Consider the following 24,137-nt stretch of genomic DNA (forward strand, 5'->3'; position numbering starts at 1 on the left):
AATACTGACTTCCAGGAAGCTAGAATGAGGGTCTTAAGCCCATGCCCACAGTGACACACCTACTCCAACAAAGCCACGCCTCCTAATAGTGCTACTCCCTGGCCCAAGTATATGCAAACCATTAGAGTAACATTTTTATTTAAATCTTCTGTTTTCATGTGTTGAAATTTTTTCTCCTAATAATCTGAGCTGGACTTGCTAGCATAATCCTGAAATCCTATCATTCAGGAGGCTAAAGGGGAAAAATTCCTTCATTTCAATGCTTTGACACCATTTTGACAGGAAATAAAAAGCTCATGTGAAAACCAAATGACTTGAAAGTAGTGGAGTGACTGTGAGAGATCAGGACGGTGTGAGGAGAAGGGGGAAGTGGGCAAAGGGCACAAGAGATTAAACAGTCTTACACATATGCAGGAAGGTGTCAATGATTATTTTATATTATTAGGATGGACTAATAAAAGTTTGTAGAAAAGTGATGATATATCAATTATCAAAACAAAAAAAGTTTCTCATAGAGGACAGCATTAAGAATTGGAGAAGCGGTGCAGCGTGCGGGGGGCCGCGCGCTGCCTCTCAAAGGCCAGACGGCACTGCTGGGAGGCGGCGGCGACGACAGCGGTGACAACGACAGCGGCGGTGATGGGCGCCGCGCCGGGGGTAAAGCACCATATCCCACTTGAACTTTGCATCCAGGAAGCCCAAGATTGAAGACAAAAGATCGGAGACATTGACTAACCTGGAAACAGGGACATCTTTGGAACTTTATCTACAGTAATCTTTGAAACTTTCATCAGGTGAAACCAACTTCATCTTACTCTGCTTATTGAAAAGGACATGGCTTCAAGAATTTTAAATTTCCTTTTAGTTTTTAATGAACTTTATGGGAAACAGAGCCCTTAAAAGGCTTGAGAATAACAAGAAGAGATTGAAAACAGGCAATACTGCTGTCTGTTTTTCTTCTCATTCAAGGAAAAGGATTTACAACTGAACCTGTAACAGCTGTTGTCCAACTTTGGCCATCAAGAGAGAACTAAATAAAATTAAATCACCATTGCCAGACGACCAGCCCTGGTGAAGTCAAGGTGTGAAAGTGGTGGCATTGAGAAGACTGCTGGAAAGGGACAAGGACTGCACTTAAGAAAATCAGCTTCTCTTTAAGCTGGAAGACACCAAGTTCCTTCTTGGATTAAAATAGAAACTCAGGGCACACCTTTTAGGTGCTGCTCATATTTTTGTGGAAGTGTGGTGTTGTGGAAGGGCTCTTGTATTTCCTCAGAAGAGTTAAAGCTTCCTGCCCTCCCCACCCCCTAATACTTTATTCCTCCCTTTTGAAGACCTGCCTCCATCCATGAGCTATACCTTGATCTGCCTGACTCTGCATGTTTTCCACCTGCGACTGTTTGCATGCGTACAGCCTACTGTTTGTCTTCATGTTTTAAACTGTACAAGTTGTGTTTCTTAATCTCCTTTTCTGCTGTATTCTGGGGAGGTGGTTTTTAATCAGTTGAAATCACCTTTCCCCCTCCCATGTGCTTTCCTTCATTTGAGATCTTTTGACCTTCATTTTTATTTGGGAGGGGGAAGGGTGATAATTTTACATTTTCTGTTTTCCCCAGTTTCTTTCCTCTCTGTCTCCCTCATCCCATTTTCTTGTCTGTTCTGCCGCTGTGTGGGCCTGGGCTATGCGGCAGGGCACATCTTTCATCAGAGCTCCAACATGCCCGCAGAGTCTGGAAAGAGGTTCAAACCCAGCAAGTATGTACCGGTCTCAGCAGCCGCCATATTTCTAGTGGGAGCTACAACACTCTTCTTTGCCTTTACGTGTCCAGGACTAAGCCTGTATGTGTCACCTGCAGTGCCCATTTACAATGCAATTATGTTTCTTTTTGTGCTGGCCAACTTCAGCATGGCCACCTTTATGGACCCAGGAATTTTCCCCCCGAGCCGAAGAAGATGAAGACAAAGAAGATGATTTCCGAGCTCCCCTTTACAAAACAGTGGAGATCAAGGGTATCCAGGTGCGAATGAAATGGTGTGCCACCTGCCGCTTTTACCGCCCTCCTAGATGCTCCCACTGCAGTGTTTGTGACAACTGTGTGGAGGAATTTGATCATCACTGCCCTTGGGTGAACAACTGTATTGGTCGCAGGAACTACAGATACTTCTTCCTTTTCCTCCTTTCCCTGACAGCCCACATCATGGGTGTGTTTGGCTTTGGCCTCCTTTATGTCCTCTATCACATAGAGGAACTCTCAGGGGTCCGCACTGCTGTCACAATGGCAGTGATGTGTGTGGCTGGCTTATTTTTCATCCCTGTAGCTGGCCTCACAGGATTTCATGTGGTGCTGGTGGCTAGGGGACGCACAACCAATGAACAGGTTACAGGTAAATTCCGGGGAGGTGTGAATCCCTTCACCAATGGCTGTTGTAACAATGTTAGCCGTGTCCTCTGCAGTTCTCCAGCACCCAGGTATTTGGGGAGACCAAAGAAAGAGAAGACCATTGTAATCAGACCACCTTTCCTTCGACCAGAGGTGTCAGATGGGCATGATCATGGATAATGGCATCCAGGGAGAACTGAGGAGGACTAAGTCTAAGGGAAGCCTAGAGATAACAGAGAGCCAGCCTGCAGATGCGGAACCTCCACCTCCTCCTAAGCCGGACCTGAGCAGATACACAGGGCTTCGAACACACCTCAGCCTGGCTACTAATGAGGATAGCAGTCTCTTGGGCAAGGACAGCCCCCCTACACCTACCATGTACAAGTATCGGCCAGGTTACAGCAGCAGTAGCACATCAGCCGCCATGCCTCATTCCTCCAGCGCCAAGTTGAGTCGTGGAGACAGCTTGAAGGAGCCAACTTCAATTGCAGATAGCAGCCGCCATCCCAGCTACCGCTCAGAACCCAGCTTGGAGCCAGAGAGCTTCCGGTCTCCCAGTTTCGGCAAAAGCTTTCATTTTGACCCATTATCCAGTGGCTCACGATCCTCCAGCCTCAAGTCAGCTCAGGGCACGGGCTTTGAGCTGGGCCAGTTGCAGTCCATTCGTTCAGAGGGCACCACCTCCACCTCCTATAAGAGCCTGGCCAATCAGACACGCAATGGAAGTCTATCTTATGACAGTCTACTTACTCCTTCAGACAGCCCTGATTTTGAGTCAGTACAGGCAGGGCCTGAGCCAGACCCACCTTTAGGCTACACCTCTCCCTTCCTGTCAGCCCGGCTGGCCCAGCAACGGGAAGCCAAGAGGCACCCACGTTTGCTGCCAACTGGCCCACCACACCGAGAGCCCTCACCAGTCCGTTATGACAATCTGTCTCGCCACATTGTGGCCTCCCTCCAGGAACGAGAGAAGCTGCTACGACAGTCACCTCCACTTGCAGGCCGTGAGGAAGAACCAGGCTTGGGAGACTCAGGCATTCAGTCAACACCAGGCTCAGGCCACGCCCCCCGTACTAGTTCCTCCTCAGATGATTCCAAGAGATCACCCTTGAGCAAGACTCCACTGGGACGCCCAGCTGTCCCCCGTTTTGGCAAACCAGATGGGCTACAACTGCCCCCTATCTGGGCCGATCGATGTCCTATAGCAGCCAAAAAGCCCCATCTGGTGTCTCTGAGACAGAGGAAGTAGCATTGCAGCCATTACTGACACCCAAAGATGAAGTACAGCTCAAGACCACCTACAGCAAATCCAATGGGCAGCCCAAGAGTATAGGCTCAGCTTCTCCTGGCCCAGGCCAGCCACCTCTCAGTAGCCCCACAAGGGGAGGAGTCAAGAAGGTGTCAGGGGTGGGTGGCACAACTTATGAGATTTCTGTGTGAATCTTGGCGCCTCCCTTCCCCCACACCTCTGCACCTACACCAAAGGGCCTCAGGTGGCCACCTTCCTTCCCTCAAGGGGCTCCCCTACTTTGCATGGACATTTTTTAAACCACCGATTCCAAGAGGATGAGGCTTGTTTTACAAAATGCCATGAGGTTAAGGAGAGTTGGGGCCCTGAGACTGGGGTGGCACCTCCCCCTCCTTTGATCTTTTAAGACCTTCCCTTCCTTGATCCCTGGACCAGACTCAGTGGACATTTGTGCAATTGCTCGCCCTGGAGGGAACCAGATCATTTTTAAACCAGAAATAATTTTTTTTTTATTATTGTTACGGATTCTATTTTTTTCCTCTTCTCCGTTACCAGGTGTGTGTGTACATATATATATATTATAAATATCAAAGAAATTATATATCTATCCTGGGATGGGAAAACAAGGGAGGGATATATATATATGGAGGGGGATTTTATTCTTCCCTTTCCTTAGACCAGCAGGAAAAGAGAGACATTAAAGTCTTCCTTTTCTCCATGGTTCCCTCTCTTTTGTCCCAGTTACCGACTAAGGAAGTAGCGCCCTCTGCTGGTGCTAAGTGATTAGGAAAGAAACAGTCCATCTGGGGTTCTCAGTCAGATGAAAGAATTTGGAGAGTTTTTTAGGCTCCTTCACATCTAGTTTCCCCAGGAAAGGGGTCACAGTTCCATGACGGTGGTGGGAGATCAGGAAGAGAGCTTGGCCTAGTTTAAGAAACACCAGGCATCCCACCCTCCATTCTTGGGAGACAGGGATTATGGTGGGCTTCAATGAGCCCCAATGCTTCCCTATAATTTACAGAAAAAATCTTAAAATCCAAGGCCAGGAGAGAAGAATCCAAAAAGCAATATTTTTCATCATATGCCAAAAATGGGATAGCGAGAAGGAGTGGCAGGCCTAGGCCCCTCCAATTGTCCCTTGGGGTTTACCCCTTAGCCCACCTCAATATGGTGCTGGGTAGAGGGGGTAGTGGCTGGGTTGTAACCTTTAAACAGGGAAGACTCCAGCTTCTATACAGAGACCCTTTAATTTTTTTATTCTGATTAGCCATTTTAAACCAACAAGGAATAAAATAAATCCTGATTAAAAAAAAAAAAAAAAAAAAGAATTGGAGAAGCTGAGCTTGCCTGTGCACACCTGTCATCCAAAACTCAGAAAAGAGAGGTAAGTAGGCCAGAGTTCCAGCTGGGCTACATAGTGTAATGCTGTCTCAAAACATCACGGTCTAAGGATGGGACTCATTGGTGGAAAGATTGTTTTGTGTTGGATAATTTTTTGTTGCTCTGATAAAACACCATGGCATCTTGTACAAGAGTTGATTTGGGCTCATAGTTGCAGAGGGATCAGGGTTCATCATGGCACAGGGAAAGCATGGTGACTGGTGACTGCAGCAGCACCTGAGAGGACATACCTTACATCACAAGTAGTAAACAAAAACAGTGTACTGGGAATGGCTCAATATTTTGAAATATTTTTATTATTAATATTAATTAGTTATTTGCTTTATATCTGGATCATCATAGTTTCCCCTCAATCCTCTCATCCAACTCCCTCCCTCTCACCTTTTCTCCTCCCCATTCACCCATCCTACACTTCTCCTCATAAAAGGGGAGGCCTCCCATGGATATCAACCAGCCTTGGCATACCAAGTTGTAGTAGGTGCATCTTCTTCTATTGAGGCTGGACAAGGCAGGCCAGTTAGGAGAAAGGGATCCAAAGCAGACAATGTAGTTTAATACAACCCTGTTCTCACTTTAGGAGCCCCTCATGAAGACTCAGCTGCACGAATTTTATGTATATGCAGAAGGTCTAGATAAGTCACATGCATTCTCTCCATTGGCAGTTCAGTCTCTATGAGCCCTCACAAGCCCAGGTTAGTTGATTATGTAGGGTTTGTTGTTGTTGTTGTTGTTGTTGTTGTTGTTGTTGTTATTGTTGTTGTTGTCTTAGGTTTTTTTTAGTGGTGACTTTGACACCTCCAGCTCTGTCAATCCTTACTCTCCCTTTCCACAGGATTCCCCAAGCATCTCTGCATCAATTTTCATCAGTTGCTAAGTGAAGCCTTTAAGAGGGCCATTATGCTAGGCTTCTGTCTTCAAGTATAGGAGAATATCATTAACAATATTAGGGGTGGGCTCCCTCCCATTGCATAGGTCTCAAGTTGGACCAGTCATTGGTTTATTCAAAATCTGCTCCACCTTTTACCCCTGCCTTCTTGTACACAGGACAAATTGTGATTCTAAGGTTTTACTTGCCTATGTTTATGTCTCAATGTGTCTCTCCATTACAGGAGATGGCTGGTTCAGGTGCCATATCCTCTACTGTTAGAAGTCTTCCCTAGGGTCCCCTTCCTAGACTCTTTGGCACTTCCATTGTCCTATGTTTCTTGCTCAACCCAGAGATATCACCTCAAATCCAGTTGTCTCAGTACTCTCTCTCCTATGTCCTTCCCCACCTTGTCTCTCCTGTTCCTATGCCCACAACCTCTCCTACCCAGACCCCATCCCTCTATCTACGCTCTTGATGTCTAATCTATTTCACCTTCTCAGTGAGATTCAAACATCTCTCCCTGGGCCCTTATTGTTACTTAGCTTCTTTGGGACTGTGGATTATAGCATGGTTATCGTGTACTTTGTGACCAATATCCACTTGTAAGAGATTAACTAACATGTTTGTCTTTCTGGATCTGTGTTATCTCACTCAAGATGATCTTCTTCTAGTTCCATCTGTTGCCTGCAAATTTCATGATGCTATTGTTTTTAATAGCTGAGTCTATCATATAAATGTACTACATTTTCTTTATCCATCCCTCAATTAAGGGACATCTACATTTTTTCCAGTTTCTGGCTATTACAAATAAATCTGCTATGAACACAGTGGAACAAGAGTCATTGTGGTATGGTGGAGCTTCTTTTGGATATATGTCCAAGAATGGTATAGCCGTGTCTAGAGGTAGATCTATTTACACTTTCTGAAAAACTGCCAAATTGATTTTCAAAATGGCTATACAATTTTGTCCCCCAACCAGAAATGGAGGAGTGTTCCCCTTGCTCCACATCCTCACCAGCGTGAGCTGTCCCTTGAATTTTTGATCTTAGCCATTCTGACAGGTGTAAGATGGGATCTCAGAGTCATTTTGATGTGCATTTCCCTGATGACTAAGGAGGGTGAATATTTCTTTAAGTCCTTCATAACCATTAGAGAGTCACTGTTATGAATCGTCTGTTTAGCTCTGTACCCCATTTAATTAATTAATTAATTAATTAATTTACTTATTTATTTACATCCCAACTGCAGCTTCCCTCATCCTCTCCTCCCAGGTCCACCCTTTCACCTTACCTCTCCCATCCCTTGCCCATTCTGGTCAGAGCAGGGAGGTCTCCCATGGTCATCAACCTACCTTGGCATTTCAAGTTGCAGGTGCATCTTCTCCTATTGAAGCTAGACAAAGCAGGCCAGTTATGGAAAGAGATCCAAAGGCAGATGGTAGTGTCAGAGACAGCTCCAGCTCCTGCCGTTAGGGATCCCACGTGAAGACCAAGCTACACATCTGTTACACATGAGTAGAGGGCCTAGATCCATCCCATGCATGCTCTCTGATTGGTGGTTCAGACTCTGTGAGCCCATATTGGCCCAGCTTAGTTGATTCTGTACATTTCTTGTAGTGTGTGTGACTTCTCCTGCTCCTTCAATCTATCATGCCCCTCTTCCACAAGATTTCCCAAGATGCACCTCACGCAGAGATCTCCTGGGTCTCTGCATCTGTTTCCATCATCTACTGGATGAAGCCTCTCCAATGACAGTAAAGCAAGGCGACTGTCTGCAAGTAGAGCCAAGTATCATTAGTAGTGTTGGGGTGGACTCTCATGGCTTTGTCCTTCATAGTTTCTTAGGTTTTTTTCTACATTTTGGATATCAGACATCTGTTAGATGTGGAGTCAATGAAAATCTTCCTCATTTCAAAGACTACCACTTGTCCTTTTGACACTGTCCTTTGCCTTACAGAAGCTTTTCAGTTCATGGGGTCCTATTAATTATAATATATATAGATATATAGATAGATAGATACCTGGGCCTGAGCTCTTGGACTTCAATTCAGGAAGTTGTCTCCTGTATCAATGTGTTCAACGTGACTTCCTGCTTTTTCTTCTATCACATTTAGTGTATCAGATTCTTTATTGAGTTTTTTTTTGGTTCACTTGGACCTGAGATACCTGCAGGGTGATAGATGTGAATCTACTTGCATTGAAGATGCTTTCTTTTTTCCATTGTGTAATTTTGGCTTCTTTGTCAAAAATTAAGATGCATAAGTACCTGGACTTACTTCTCATTCCTTGATTCCATTCCAATTATCAACCTATCTGTTTTCATGCCAGTACCATGTAGTATTTATCACTGTCTCTCTGTAGTACAGCTTGAAATCAGGATTGGTGATACTGCAAAAGGTTTTTTTTAAACTATTGTACAGGATTGTTTTAGCTATCCTGGATTTTTGGTTTTCCCTACAGATTTGACTATTGTTCTTTGAAGGTCTATAAAGAATGGTGTTAGTATTTTGATGAAAATTTCATTAATCTGTAGATTGCTTTTGGTAGTATGGCCATGTTTATAATCTTACCAATCCATGAGCATGGGAGATTGTTGCATCTTCTGATGTCTTCTTCAGTTTCTTTCTTCAAAAATTTAAAGTGCTTTTCATACAGGTCTTTCATTTGCTTGGTTAGAATTACTCAGGGATATATTATTTGTGGCTATTGTGATAGGTGTTGCTCCATATTTTTTTTCTTAGCCCATTTGTTGCTTTATGTAGGAGAACTATTGATTTTTTTTTAGTTAATTTTAGTTAATTTTGTATCCAACCACTCACTGATGGTGTTCATCAGCTGTAGGAGTTCTCTGGTAGAACTTTTATGGTCACTTATGTATACTATCATATCATCTGCAAATAGCAATACTTTTATTTCTTCCTTTCCCATTTGTATCCATTTGGTCCCCTTCAGCTGTATTATCACTCTAGCTAAAACTTCACATTCTATACTGAATAACTATGGAGAGAGTGGACAGCCTTGTCTTGTTTCTGATTGTGGTGGAATTGCTTTAATTTTCTCTCCATTTGATTTGACATTGGCTATTGGCTTGCTGTATATTGTGTTTAGGTATGTACTTTGTCTCTCTGATCTCTCCAAGACTTTTAATATGAAGCTGTGTTGAATTTTTTCAAATGATTTTTCAGTATCTAATGAAATAATCATGGGGGGGGTTCAGTATGTTTCTGGGGTGGATTACATTGATGAATTTTCATACATTGAACTATCTTTGCATGCCTGGGATGAAGCCTACTTGATCATGGCAAATGATGTTTTTGATGTGTTCTTGGATTTGGTTTGCAAATATTTTATTCAGTTTCCTTCAATATTCATAAGGGAGATTGGACTGAAATAATCTTTCTTGGTAGAATCTTTGTCTGATTTAGGTATCACAGTGCTTGTAGCCTCATAAAAAGTTAGTTTGGCAGTGTTCCTTCTGTTTCTATTTTGTGGAAAATTTGAGGAGTACTGATATTAGATCATCATTGAATGTCTGGTAGAATTCAGCACTAAACTTTCTGATCTAGGGATTTTGTTTGGTTTCTTCAGAGACTTAATGACTGCTATTTCCTTAGGAAATATGGGTTTATACAGATTGTTTACTTGCTCTTGATTTAGCATTGGTAAGTGTTATCAATCAAAGAAATAGCCTATTTAGTTTAGATTTTCCACATTTGTGGAATACAAGTTTTTGAAGTAAGACCAATTGAGCCTTTGAATTCCCTCAGTGTCTGTTGTTATATCTCCCTTTCCATTTCTGATTTTATTAATTTGGATACTCTCTCTACCTTTTATTTGGTTACATCAGGGTTCGTGTATCTTAATTTTCTCAAAGAACCAACCCTTAGTTTCATTGATTCTTTATGCTGTCCTCTTTGTTTTTACTTTTATTGATTTCAACACTGAGTTTGATTATTTCCTGCCATCTACTCCTCTTGGGTGTGTTTACTTCTTTTTGTTCTAGGACTTTCAGCTGTGTTGTTAAGTCACTAGTATAAGATCTCACTAATTCCTTAATGAAGACATTTTGTGCGATGAGCTTTCCTCTTAACAGTGTTATTGTGTCCCCTAAGTTTGAGTATGTTATGCCTTCATTTTCATTGAATTCTAGAAAGTGTTTAATTTCTTTATTTCTTCCTTGACCCAGTGGTCATTAAGTAGACATTGAGTATTTAATTTCCATGAATTTGTAGGTTTTCTGTTGAGACTTTAATCCATGTTGAGCAGATATAAATCAGAGGGTCATTTCACTTTTCTAACATCTGTTGTGACTTGTAACTTTGTGACCAAGTATATGGTCAATTTAGGAGAAGGCTCATTGAGGTGCTGAATGTTCTGGAGAATTTTTTTAATCTGTTAGGACCATTTGAGTCAAAACATCTCTCAGTTCCATTGTTACTCTGTTTAGTATCTGTCTGGATAACTTGTCCATTGCTGTTGACTAATTCCACTATTAACATGTGGAATTTAATATGTGATTAAGGCTTTAGTAATGTTTCCTTTATAAATGTAGGTGCCCTTGGATTTGAGGGGTAGATATTTATAATTGAGATGTCATCTTGGGGAATGATTTTTTGATGAGTATGAAGTGTCCTTCTCTGTCTTTTTTTAGTTAATTTTGTTTGGAAGTCTATTTTATTAGATATTAGAATGGCTACTAAAGCTTCCTCCTTGGGTCCATTTGCTTAGAAATCTTGTTCCAGTCCTTAAATCTAAGATAATGATCTTGAAGTATGTTTCTTACATAAAGCATAATGATCGATTTTGTTTTCACATCCATTCTGATAGTATATATCTTTTTATGGGGAAATTGAGTCCATTGATATGAAGAAATATTAAAGACCAATGGTTTTTTGTTTTTTTTTTTTAAAAAGACCAATGGTTTTTAATTCCTTTTATTTTGCTGCTGCTGCTGCTGCTGGTGGTGGTGGTGGTGGTGGTGGTGGTGGTGGGGTGTGTGTGTGTGTGTGTGTGTGTGTGTGTGTGTGTTTCCCTTGTTTTGGTTTTGCTGGTGTGAAATTATTTATTTCCTGTATTTTCTTAGGTGTAGTTAACCTCCTTAAGCTAGAGTTTTTCTTCAACTATCTTCTCTAGGGCCGGATTTATAGATAGATGGTGTGTAAATTTGGTTTGTCATGGAATATCTTGTTTTCTTGACTAATGGTAATTGAAAGTTTGGCTGAGTTTAGTAGTCTGGGCTGGCATTCTGGTCCCTTAGACACTGCAAGACATCTGCCAGGCTCTTCTGTTTTTTACATTCTCTGTTGAGAAGTTCGGTTAATTCTAATAGATCTGCCTTCATATATTGCATGGCCTTTTTCTCTTGCAGCTTTTAATATTTTTTCTTTGTTCTGTATATTTAGTGTTTTGATTACTATGTGGCAAGAGGATTTTCTTTTTTGCTCTAATCTATTTAGTGTTCCATAAGTTTAGTATATGCTCACAAGTATTTCTTTCTTTAGGATAGAAAATTATTCTTCTATGATTTTGATGAAAATTATTTCTAGGCTTTTGAGGTGGGAGTCTTCTCCTTGTTCTACTTCTATTGTTCTGAAGTTTGGTCTTTTCATGGCATCCCTAATTTCCTGTATGTTTTGTGTCTAAGATTTTGTTAATTTAACATTTTCTTTGACCAATGTGTCAATTTTTTGGTATATTCTACTCCTGAGATTTTCTCTACTATGTCTTCTATTCTGTTTGTGGTGCTTGAATGTACAATTTCTGTTCTGTTACCTAGGTTTCCATCTCCAGGATTCGTTCAGTTTGTGTTTTCTTTATTGCTTCTATTTCCATCTTCAGGTCTTGAAAGGTTTTGTTCATTTTCTTTCCCTGTTTGCTTGTATTTTCTATATTTCTTTAAGGGGTTTATTCACTTCCTATCTAAGGAATTCTATTTTCTTCGTAAGATTGGATTCAAGGTCATTTTCTTGTGCTTCAACAGTGTTAGGGTATCCAGGACTTGTAGTTGGATAGCTGGGCACTGGTAGGGTCATATTACCCCAGCTCTTGTTAACTGTTTTCTGACACTGGCCATTACCCATCTGACTTTTGTGGTTTATATACCTTAGGTGCTTATTTCTGACTTTGTTGGATGGATTTTTGGATCAATTTTTCCCTTGGTTTATGTTTCCTCTTGTCTTCTACCTGAGTGGCCTGGGGTTCTCATGACTAGTGAATCTTCAGCTCCAGTAGGGTGTCTCCTCTAGAGTTTTTGTGGCCTGCATAGCATCTGGGGTTTCAGGTACTCACCTTGCCTCTGGGATCCATAGAAACAGTGTCCAGGATCCCTGGTGCCACAAAGTCCTTCGGGAAAACAGGCAGAATTATGGGCCATGAAATAGAGTCCAAGGGATGGATACAGTTCAAGTGTGTTGGGTATATTTTAAGGGAGCTTGGCACCCAAGGGCTTGGAGTGGGTTATCTGTGCTACCTACAAGCTTCTAAAAATGCAGGCAGAGTGGTGGACCTAAATATGGGGCCAGGGAACAGGGTGAAGATTACCGCTCTTGGGTGTCCTTTAGGGTATCTGGCAGTCTGGTGATTTTTAGAGGACTGGGTCTTACTTGGTTGTCCCTGATGTGCGCAGGCTTCTGGAATACAGGCAGAGTGGTGTGCTGGAAAATGAATCACAGGGAATAGACAGGGGCAGGGTTTGAAATCTTAAAGCCTGTCACCAGTCATGTACCTCTTGACACAAAGCCACACCGCCTAGGCCTCCCCAAAGCATACCATGAGTTGAACAAATCATTCAAATGCCCATAACTCAAGGAGACATCTCATTCAAAACACCCCATATAGCAAGCTCAAGACCCTGACTTTGATCCACAGCAGAAAAAAAAAAATGTGTTATACCCTCTGTATACTTGCCTATAGGGAAACTGAATCACACTTTATCTGTTAGCTTATATTCACATGTTTTCTTAATGAATCAAGGCTGTCTTCTCCTGAAACTAAATGTCTAGTATAGTATCATTCTGAATAGGCTACAGAGAATAATGCCTACAGAGAATAACATGATGAAATGTATCATTTTCCTATTCTTGGCTATTTTAGGTTATCTCTATGTGTCTATGTTTATTTAAACTTACTCTTAAAGGGCTTGATACAGATGTTTCAAATAGAAGAGTTCTGATGTGAAGATGTGGAAGAAATATGAGTATGTAGAGATGAAGGCAAGATAGGACAGGAGAAACCAGGAATACCAGTCTGCTTGAACAGGACAGTGTCATTAGGAACATGGGGTGATACCATAGGAAAGTGGAAGACTTCAGCTGCTAGGAAGAAAGTAAAATTGAGTGGAAAAGTCAGCAAGACAAGGCTGGCAAAAGACAGAAGCTCATTGCACACAAGGAAAACAAGGGAAAGGACCAGCTCAGGAAATTAAGGCATCAAAGATGACAGGATGAAGCATTTCTCTGTGTGTGGCTCATAATAGCACCTCATGCTTTTTAAATAATATATTCTGGATTTCCAGGTTCATTCAGTGTAAATACTAACCATGCACCAAAACTGCCATCCTCTGGGGACTAGAGAGTGGATTTGAAAAAAATGTTGATCCAATCACAAACTTTAGATGGCTCACATTACCTTAACTGTAGTTCCAGAAGATATAAGGCCCAGCTTCTAGACTCTGCCAGTTCCTACATTCATATAGGGCACAGACAAGTAGGCACACACAAAGCAAAAATATATAATTTATTTTTAAAAATCATTCTTTGAAGTTTAGTACTTGGTTTCCCTAATATTTCTTTGGTGTTAAAATTTTATGTGTATCTATCTCTGTGTGTGTGTCTCTCTGTCTCTCTCTTTTCTCTGTGTGTGTATGAGAGAGAGAGAGAGAGAGAGAGAGAGAGAGAGAGAGAGAGAGAATGAATGAATCTACTCTGCCTTCTCCCTGTGGTCCTCTATCCTTGGAAGGATACAAGGATCATGTGAACCAACACAGCTGTAGTATAGTGTGTGTGTGAGCATGCTTACCATACTGTCACAGAATCATTCCCAACTACTGATCCCGAGTTCTCTTCCTTTGAGCTTTCCATCATGAAACTCGGGAAATCTGTTCCAAAGGAAAGCAGGTGCTCTCACATCAAAGAGAAGAAGCCCTTCTGAATTTCCAAGGTCCCACATTAGGTCAGTCAATGAGCTGAACACTATAGACTAGAAAGCAAAAATGTAAGGCATTTGTTCACACATTTGGTAAACACCAAGACTGAGTCAGAAACAGACACACAAAATGAGCACACAGCATACTATCATAAAGGACATAGATGAGGAACCACTTAGAGGAGAGGATCCAGAATTTGGAGCAAAGGAACATATACAAAAGGCTAGTGAATTCTGGGGATGGCATACCAGTGTGTGGGGCTCAAGCATATAGAAACCCAATCTGCTATATGGAACTGTGTACAGACTCTGCACACACAAGTCACACCCCTCTGCTACCTCTCTCTCCCCTCAGGTACAGATGGACCCCAATCACTGATGCCAGTTGGAAAATTTTGTTCTCCAATCTTAAATTCGCCAGAAACCTGGAGGAGCTGGACCTCAGTGGAAATCCAATGAGCTTCTGTGCAGTTCTAAATCTCTATAAAACCCTTGTACACCCTGAATGCCAACTGAAGATCTTGTGGTGAGTCTGCATTGGGTTCTCCCCTGAATCAGATAGATGGGAGGAGACTAAAGGCAAAGGAGGACTCTAGGGGAAGGCTTAGTATTTATCAAGTATTCACTGAACTCCCTTTACCACACCTATGACATATGGCAGACTTTTAAAGATAAACAAATGGGATTCTATCCTTCGGGATCATGAGAGTCTGCATTCATCAAGAAATCCCACTACCAAATGATAACACTAGATTCATGAGGGCTTCAGTGGAACACACTTCCTGAGGACATGGCTAAAGCAGAAGTGAGGAACACAGAAGCAAAAGGAAGCCTGAGGGAAGAAAGTTCCCGGTCCGAGGAATGGCATCTCCCCATTTCCTCCTACCCTCTGCCCTTGTAATCAGACTTCTGCTTGGTTTCTATAGACTTTATCTTGATTAAGATTTGACTTAATAAATGAAATCATGCCCTATTCTGTATCTGGTAAATTTCATGTCACATGACTCTTGAAATGTACCAGTGAGCTACCCTGGGCCTACTAAGCTCTGCCATTTTCAATGGCAGCAAAGCATTGGTTCTGACCTATTGCTCCTGAATCTCAGCTGCATAGAACATGGAATTATCTCCCTAGGGCAGAAAAGGCACACAGAGAGCTAACCACTGGCAGCTCAGCATCCCAGGGCTCACAAATGGAAACCTGAGATAAGTTTTCAAAAGCAATGATCCCTGAAGAAGCTGACGTGAGCATCTCCCATGCAGGCTTGTTGAATGTGGCCTCACATCCACACACTGCTCACTCCTGGCCGAGGTGCTCAGTGTCCACTCCAGCTTGACTGAGCTAGACCTGCAGCTGAATGACCTGGGTAACCGTGGTGTGAGGCGGCTATGTGAGGGGCTCAGGAATCCTGCCTGCAACCTCAGTGTCCTGCGGTAAGCAAGCCCTGCAATTCCTTTCTGGACATAAGGAGGGGAAGGGACATAGGTGAGTTCCCAGATGACAAAACATAGAAAAGAAAAGGAATAGATATTCATAGTCAGCCTGGCTCCTGACCAGCTGTGCCACTTACACCCTATGATTGAGCAAGTCACTGTCTTCTGGAAAACTCGGTGTCCTCATGGATTAAATGGAATGTAATACCCATCTCATGGACATGTAATATATATTACATAGTACATATGAAATGACATATAATATAGACAATAAAAACAAAAATAATAGTAGGTTAGTAGCTGGGCATGGTGCAATCACATGCATTAGCATGTGTCTGAAGACAGTGACAATATACTCATCTAAACAAAAGAAGTAAATCTTTTAAAAAGATTTATGTGTTTATTTTATGTATGTGGGTACACTGTACATTGTTGCTACCTTTAGACAGACCAGAAGAAGGCATCAGATCCTATTACAAATGGTTGTGAGCCACCATGTAGTTGCTGGGAAATAAATTCAGGACCTCTGGAAGACAGTCAGTGCTCTTAGCCACTGAGACATCTCTCCAGCCTCCCATAGGCAGTTTCTTGAAGAACACTTCCCAGAGGTTGCTGGCCAGTGCCCTTCATGGGCTCAGAGAACCACAGAGGCTCTGGAGCCCTGTACCCAGAGCCTGCTGGTTCTTCCAGCCAACAGGAAAAGGAGTCAGGCAAGCCTGGTCCCTGGGGCTTCCCTATGTCTGGTCTTCTGCTGCAACTCTCAAACCTTAGGAGCAATTTTGAAGTGATAATTCTTATTTCCTCCCCTCTGGTAGCTATAATAGGCCCAGCTGATTGGCACCTTTGTTCCTCAGCATATTTTCAGCCATGTCTGTTCCTCACACACTGAAGAGAATGTCCAGGACTGACCTCTGCTGCACATCTGCCTTCCTTCCAGACAGCTCAGTTACATGTGAATTCTTACCTGTCTCCTTCCCTCCTAAAGACTGAACAATCTTGAACTCAAAGGCTCTGTTGACCTCCCCATAAAGCATCTTGCTGTCATTACACAGCCTCTCAGAGAGGAGGAGCCTTTCACTTCCTGCCCTGTCTGTGCCTCCCAGCAGGCAGAGTGGGAGTGATGTATCCATGCTTAGGAACTGAGGACTCTGATACCCAGAGAAGTCAGGCACTACTCTAACTCCATCAGCAACCCTGGAATCTGAGGGTCATAAGAATGGACCAGAGACCTTAGTAGTGGCTTCTGTGTAAGAACAAGGTTTCCTTCCTTAGCACTAAGGGAATGGAGGTGAGAATGGAAACAAGGCTCTTACCTTCAAGGAGAATGCCCATGAAACTTTGCATCCTGGCACTATGTGTGCACCTTGAAGAGATGCCCAGAATCCCTTTGGGGATATGGACATGACTCTCAGCCTTTTGGAATTCTGATACCTACAGATGTGCCCTTTGCCAACAAGAGTCCCATATCTATGGCCATGTTCCTCTCCCTGGGACAATCTATTTCCAAAGACTGACCTGTGGAGATGAGGTATAAAGGGCCAGCTTCACATTTCACCTCTGGAATGTTTCAAAGGTCCACTTCTTACATTCAGATCCCACTGATCACTGACTAAGTCCCACTGAGACTACCTCATGGACAAATCTCCTTCTTCTCAGCCTGCTGCTGTGCTGTCTGTCTCTGTCCTCTGTCCTGATTTTTGATCAATGATAAGTCCAAATGAGCCTCCTCACTGGCTCCTTCCATAGACAACAGATTCCAAGATCCTGGACTCTGAATTCTCAAGATTCTGTAGTGGATCCTAGAAGAAATAGCCCCCTCTTGTACTTGTAGGCTGGACCAGGCCTCTCTCAGTGACCAAGTGATTACAGAGCTCAGGACCCTGGAAGCAAAGAATGCAAACCTGCTCATCTCCAGCACATGGTAAGAAGAGGAGGGAGACAAAGATTTCCCTCTCCTCACCCCTGGCCCTATGTGACTGGTTAGAAGCTGAGAAATTGGGGAATGGGACCTGAAATGGGAGGCAATGAGAGGCATGGCCTCAGTCATGAAATGGCATCTCTTCCCATGTTTTATGGTCAGCTACTGTGCAGAAACTGTGCTGGAAGGGACCATGTCAGAAGCAGGAATACCTGTCAGAGGATGTAGGTGGTGGCTCAGGACACTGCTTAGTTCATCCTAGGACTAGGATGCAGGCTTTGTGAGTTTAGAGTAGAGAACAAAAAGGGGGAGACAATACCATCATAGAAGGTATTGTCTAGGTGATTAGCATTCACAGTGAGTGATTATTAGTTTTCTGGCTATAACACAATGTCTGACACGGGGCACCACATATAAAGAACAGACTATTTAGTGCAGTTATGGATATAAGGAAGGGTAAGGGCATGGACTCTGCTTCTAGAGAAGCCTTTCTTGCTCCATCTGATTTCACCACAGGTAAAGTTGAAAGCAAGAAGTTAAGCTGGCTTGTGTGGCAGTCTGGTGAGGGCACAGGAATCTACCTCTGTGGTGATTTATTGACCCCTTAATGAAGTCAGAGCTGTCGTGATCTCATTTGTCTCACCCTTCATCGTATGAGCACTGTGGCATTACATTCAAGATTAACATTCTAATGTGTGGACACTGGGGAACATATTCATATAAAACAAAAGAGGACTTGAGATTATCCTGGTTCTGGCACCATAGATGCACAGGAGGATGGGGGCCTTCATACTGTTGTGGCTCAGAGAAGAAGCAAAGGACAGAGTAAAAATCCAGATGGGTTAGATTTTGTGTGGGGATATTGTGCACACAGCTTCTCCATGCTTCCTGACTCTCTTCCTCTATGTGTAGGAAGCCACATGGAATGGTCCCTACTACAAACATGGATAAAGAAGAAGTAGATGATAGCCCAGCCTTATTGAAGCAGCAGAGACAACAGTCAGGTGTGTAAAGGAATCAACCCAGAGTCTGTAAGTATTGGATGCAGGAGCATCTGTATGGGAAAGACATCATTTCTCTTTCTTGTTTAATTTTTTATTTCATAAACAAGTACTATATTTACATTATTCCTGCCCCTCCATGTATTCACTCCAACTCCTCCTGTGTTCCATCCACAAACTTTCAAATTCCTGACCAATTCTTTAATATTATTGTTGCTAAATATATGTGTATATATGCATATGCTTATGTAGCATACATATATACATATACAAAATCACACACATTATATATATACATATATACATATATATATGTATGCATATATATATATATATATATATATATATATATATATACCAAGGACCAGTAATACAGAATGAAGTGGTACTTTCTGATAAGGCCTAAGCTGGTTAAACTAGAGAAGGGTTCAGCCATGGTACATTACAGAGTGACCACTGCCTGGCCTCTTCTACAGGAGTAATACTCATAACTTGTACCATTAAGGACCTTTCATCCATGCTCTCCTGTCTCTCCATAGAACCTTTAGGGACTGAGGACGACTTCTGGGGCCCTACAGGACCTGTGGCTACTGAGGTGGTTGACAGAGAGAGGAACTTGTATCGGTGAGTGAGCTTTCCATGGCAGAGTCTTGCTTTTCACAGTCTACTTTCCGTAAGGAATCCCCAAAGATAGACCCTCAACCCACTCTCTATGGTAACTTCTTCTTTGCCAATGCAGAAGACTAGACCAGGACTACAATAGAATTTGGGCCTGATATAAAAATAGGGGTCTTCTTCAAAAAATTTCAGAAATGTATAAAATAAGAAACAAGTTATTTCCTTGCCATTTCCTCAGATCCTCAACCATTTCTAATTTGTTTCAACTTTGCTCATTCCTTCTTTGTCAACACTGTCACAGTATTATGACAGTATAGCAATCACAGTAATATATGGCCAAGACATCATAGGATTTCACCCACAATAATTTTACTAGGCATCCCTATGATTAAGATAGGACCTAGTCTTCCACAACCAGCACACCACTAACAGTTCAACTGTGCTGACCTGAGTACTTCATTTCACCTAAACAGTCTGTGCTCAGCTTTGCTCATTGTGTGAAATGTATTCTTTCTGGTGATTACTGTATTCCAGTTATAATCAGCATTCCCTTCCTCTCGATATTTGTTTCTCCTGTCTTTTACCTTTCCATTACATCCCTGTAGTCTCTACATTCTTACTTTACTAACAATCGTGTGTTCCAAGGATCCCCTGAAGCTGAGAACATGATCATGTGTATGGCACACCTATCCTGTTGAGGCCCACATTCTGCCTCAACACTTTTGGGGCTAAGTGCTCTGGTCAAGAGAGAGTGTGGTTCTTGGGGCAAGAGACTCGAAGAATGGAGACAAGACAGGGTGTGATTCAGTCTCTATTTTCTCAAGTCTCCCTTATTGAAGGGAATTCTGAGGTATTTATATACACAAGCAGGAGAACACAGGTGAAAACACTTTACCACGTGCACCATACAGCTGAGGTCACTAAACAGCAAAACAAGCTATGTGGGATAAACAATATATTTATCAGAGTGTGCTTCAGCTGTTATAGGCTTTTGACAACCAAGTCTTTCATCAGGGTATATGGTTCCAGATGGCTGCAAAGTTGATCTAGCCGCTTTCTACTAAAGTCAGCTCCCAACAGGTCCCCCTTTTTAAATTTTTTTCAAAAGGGAAGGCTGGGAAAACTTACGGAAACCGTGCCTGTCCTAGGTTGGAACAAAGGACCCCAGCCTCACTTAAGATGGTGAGGCCTCCCTTATTTTAGGGGCAAGGGTCTTGAAGTGTTCCTTTACCCGTCATTGGCTATCCGGCTTAGCGCGTAAGTTAGGGGTTAATCCTCGTCAATCTTGATGGCAGAGGTTTAAGAGTCCCCTGCTTCCAGCCTGTAATATTGGACCTGTATGGGTTTCATTTGTTATCTGTTGCCGTACCAAAGCCATCAGTTTGTTGAACAGCATGAACCCGAGAGACAAGAGACTTAATATCTAAACCGTTGATATAAAAGCAACACTCTTTAAGGCAACACACAACTTCCCCTGTTGGAGAAGTGAAAGGTCTAAGCCTTGTACCCACAAATTTATACCAATGAAATCCTTGAATTTTGCATCAGCTTAGTAACAGTTATACAGATAAAGACAGCCTAATATTAACCACCTCAGTCCCCAAGTCCAGGGAATTGGGGCGCCGACTCTTCATTAACTTCTTCAAGCTGAACATGGGCGTTGAGATATTAGAAGAGGAATGAGGGGAAGGGTTAATTGATAAGTCTCTGACTCTGTCTTAACTGCATCCAGCTGGAAGTCCAGGGCATCAGTGAACATGCAGGTGATAAGATTCATTCTCCAAAGCTGTGTATTCTGCAATATACAAATCTCAAAACAAGGTTTAGTATCAAGATAATTATTTTGATTCTCTGAAATCTAGTGTTCTGGAGGCCTACCTCTGTCATGTCTGATCCATATAATTCTGGAAGACATAACTACTACCTTAATGACCTCATCAGAAAACTCATAGAAAAACCTTTTTTTCCAAATTAGCCTTTCCTTAAGCCAGTAACCAGAAAAACCTTTACATTGAGTTTTTATCCAGAAAAATATTATACAACTCAGAATCACACCCATTTTGAAAGTTAAATCAATTAACATTATCATTCTGCTTAGCTCTGTCTAGAGCAGCCTTCTATTTATTCCTCGCGTCTTTAAAGCCTTTTTCATCTGTTTTTACTCACTTATTTCTTGCCCCATTTTCGTTACTATAACCTTTATTTATCTGTTTGGCTCTCTTGACTCAGAGCAGACTGCAATTTACTCCTTGCATCTTTAAAACTTTTTTCATCTGTTTCTGCTTATTTTTTTCTTGCCTCGTTTTTGTTACTATAACCTTTATCTATCTGTTTGGCTCTCTTGACTCAGAGCAGCCTGCAATTTACTCCTTGCATCTTTAAAACCTTTTTCATCTGTTTCTATTTACTTATTTCTTGCCCCGTTTTTGTTACTATGCAATCACCTTTGTTTCACTTCCGAATTCAGCCAGCTCTGTCAGTTGACTGGTTCTCCAGCGCAGGGTGTCTTCCACTGTATCCCGCTTACTGGAGTCCCTGTTCAGGCACCACTAATGTTGAGTCCCTTACTCTGCCTCAACGTTTTGGTTGCTAGGTGCTCTGGTCAAGAGAGAGAGTGGGGCTGCAGGGGCAGGTGACGCGAAGAATGGAGACAAGACAGGGTGTGATTCAGTCTCTTCTATTTTCTCAAGTCTCCCTTATTGAAGGGAATTCTGAGGTATTTATATACACAAGCAGGAGAACACAGGTGAAAACACTTTACCACGTGCACCATACAGCTGAGGTCACTAAACAGCAAAACAAGCTATGTGGGATAAACAATATATTTATCAGAGTGTGCTTCAGCTGTTATAGGCTTTTGACAACCAAGTCTTTCATCAGGGTATATGATTCCAGATGGCTGCAAAGTTGATCTAGCCGCTTTCTACTAAAGTCAGCTCCCAACACAATCCTACAGAAATTATAGTCTCGGGAATAATGACTGACTAAATACACAATGATGGTATCTTCCATGACCTGTTACCCTCCTCCAACACTGTCACAGTCACTGTCTCAGCTAAAGAAACTGTCACTCTTCATTTCCTCCCACAGAAACTGGCACTTGTCTACCCAACATTTGCCAAACAGACAGCTTTGGGAAAATAACTGAAGATCTTGGTAAAGCATTCTTTCGGGACCAACAATTTACCACTATTGTCGTCCATTAGATTCTCATTATGGGGAAATGTACACTTTAAGAATATAAACACTAAAAACTGAAGATGTATCTGATTATTTGAGCCCTTGTCTAGTGTGCACAAGGTTTTAGGTTTATCCCACAAACTTCACACACACACACACACACACACACCAATTTCAACATTATCATCACCATCATTGCCATCACAGGAAGAGCTGACTGCTCCCTACATGTGTTACATGAAAGTTTGCATTAGATCACTCAGTACTCAGTTCTCTGAGATAATGTCATCATTAACCCTATGTACAGATGAGGAAACACATTGGGAGATTAAATGACTAATCAGAAATCCATATAGACAGCAGAGGAATAAAACTCAGAGCCAGATGCCTGAAGTCTGCTGTGTCCTGATCTCTGCAATGGGTCTGCACACAACAGATGAGTAGTACTAGTTTAAACTGGTGTCTGCTTCTCCTCTTCCAGAGTTCAATTGCCCATGGCTGGTTCCTACCACTGTCCCAGCACAGGACTCCACTTTGTGGTGACAAGGGCAGTGACAATTGAGATTGAATTCTGTGCCTGGAGCCAATACCTGAACAAGACTCCCTTGCAACACAGTCACATGGTGGCTGGACCTCTGTTTGACATCAAGGTTGAGCAAGGAGCTGTGACTGCTGTGTACCTCCCTCATTTTGTGGCTCTCCAAGGTAACCAAGGGAAGCTTAAGGAGGAGGGTTGTAATAATGGGTGACTTGACCGGCCATGTAGGAACTAAAAGATGGTGGGTGATAAAGAAGTGATAATAAGGCAGAGCAGTTTACAGAGGTGGACAATGATATGTTTTGTCATCCCTTCTTGTCTGATGTATCTTCTTTGAAGCACATGTCTCCCAGCCTTATAACTTTTTACTATTTTACCAGAGGAATCCCTAATTAGACAGTGATGTCCTCAGTACAATATTAATTGGTGATTATCAAGTACTCATTACAAACTATGTCCCTCAATGGGTACTGTTTCTGCTTAGATGGAAGAGTATCCTGGAACTTGGAAGCCCAGGAACAATTTATCCCTGAGGGGAGAATGTAGTCCAATGGAAGGGTATCCTGAGACATGGGAGCCTAGGAACAACATAGCTCTGAAGTGAAACAGTGTCCCAAAGAAAGGTCATTCTGAGACATGGGAGTTCAGAAACCACACAGCTCTGAGAGGGAGCATTGTCAGCAAAGGCATTGCAGCTCCCAGGGGAGGGTCTCCCCAGCTGAGCTGAGGAGTTCAGGAGCCTCAGCCCTGCTCCTTCTCTTCACTTCTTCTCTTCTCTTCATTGCTTCTTGGCTTCTTGGAATCTTCCAACCAGAGAGTCGCACCAGGCAGAAAATCCCATGAAAAACATTTATTGGAGGGTCCAAGATCTGGAGGGACAAATCCAGGGATGGTTTCCCTCTGCTCCCAGGAGTGAACAGCAAGGAATTGGACTATGGACAGGGTTTACATAAGATTTCTGAGGGGTGGATCTGTATTGGGAAGAGGCTTCCAGATTGAATATTGATGGGATTTCAAGTTCTGAGCTTGTAGAGCTCAGGATTTGTGAGTTTTCCTGTTCAGGGATTGGTAGAGTTTTATTTTCAATATTGGTGGGGATTTGTGGGAAGGGAGCTCAGGGATTCATGGGTTTTTCTGCTCAGGAATTGGTGACTTTTTTCACCTCCCTTTCCCTGCATCAGGCTTGTGGGTTAAGATGGGAAGTCCTTCCCACCTGCAGCTGGCTTTTGCAAAAGCACCATCTCTCTGGGGCTTCTGGGGAGGCTGGAAAGGAGATGCTGCCACTGTGGACAGCTCCTGTTGACCAGGTCCTGCAGTGGAGTTTCACCAAGGCTCTAAGTTAAGGCAGGAGAGAAGGTGTAACTACAATGGACAGCTCCTAAGGCCAGCATCTACTCTGAGGTTCATGGTG

At 42.6% G+C, this 24,137-nt stretch overlaps 1 protein-coding gene and 1 pseudogene across 3 annotated transcripts in view; both read left to right on the forward strand.

Moving 5' to 3' along the window:
* Positions 1–24,137, forward strand: part of LOC117710286 (NACHT, LRR and PYD domains-containing protein 1a-like) — a 55,031-nt gene that overhangs the window by 15,729 nt on the left and 15,165 nt on the right. For all 3 annotated transcript variants that reach the window (XM_076936408.1, XM_076936409.1, XM_076936410.1), the window contains exons 4-9: positions 14,396–14,566; positions 15,301–15,471; positions 17,303–17,392; positions 18,302–18,393; positions 18,930–19,014; positions 22,670–22,893. In XM_076936408.1, the coding sequence (XP_076792523.1) occupies positions 14,396–14,566; positions 15,301–15,471; positions 17,303–17,392; positions 18,302–18,393; positions 18,930–19,014; positions 22,670–22,893 (833 nt within the window). The remainder of the gene's footprint in view (positions 1–14,395; positions 14,567–15,300; positions 15,472–17,302; positions 17,393–18,301; positions 18,394–18,929; positions 19,015–22,669; positions 22,894–24,137) is intronic.
* On the forward strand, positions 1,184–4,132 carry LOC117710908 (palmitoyltransferase ZDHHC5 pseudogene; annotated as a pseudogene).

The sequence above is a fragment of the Arvicanthis niloticus genome, chromosome 6 (assembly GCF_011762505.2).
Source record: "Arvicanthis niloticus isolate mArvNil1 chromosome 6, mArvNil1.pat.X, whole genome shotgun sequence".
NCBI lineage: Eukaryota > Metazoa > Chordata > Mammalia > Rodentia > Muridae > Arvicanthis > Arvicanthis niloticus.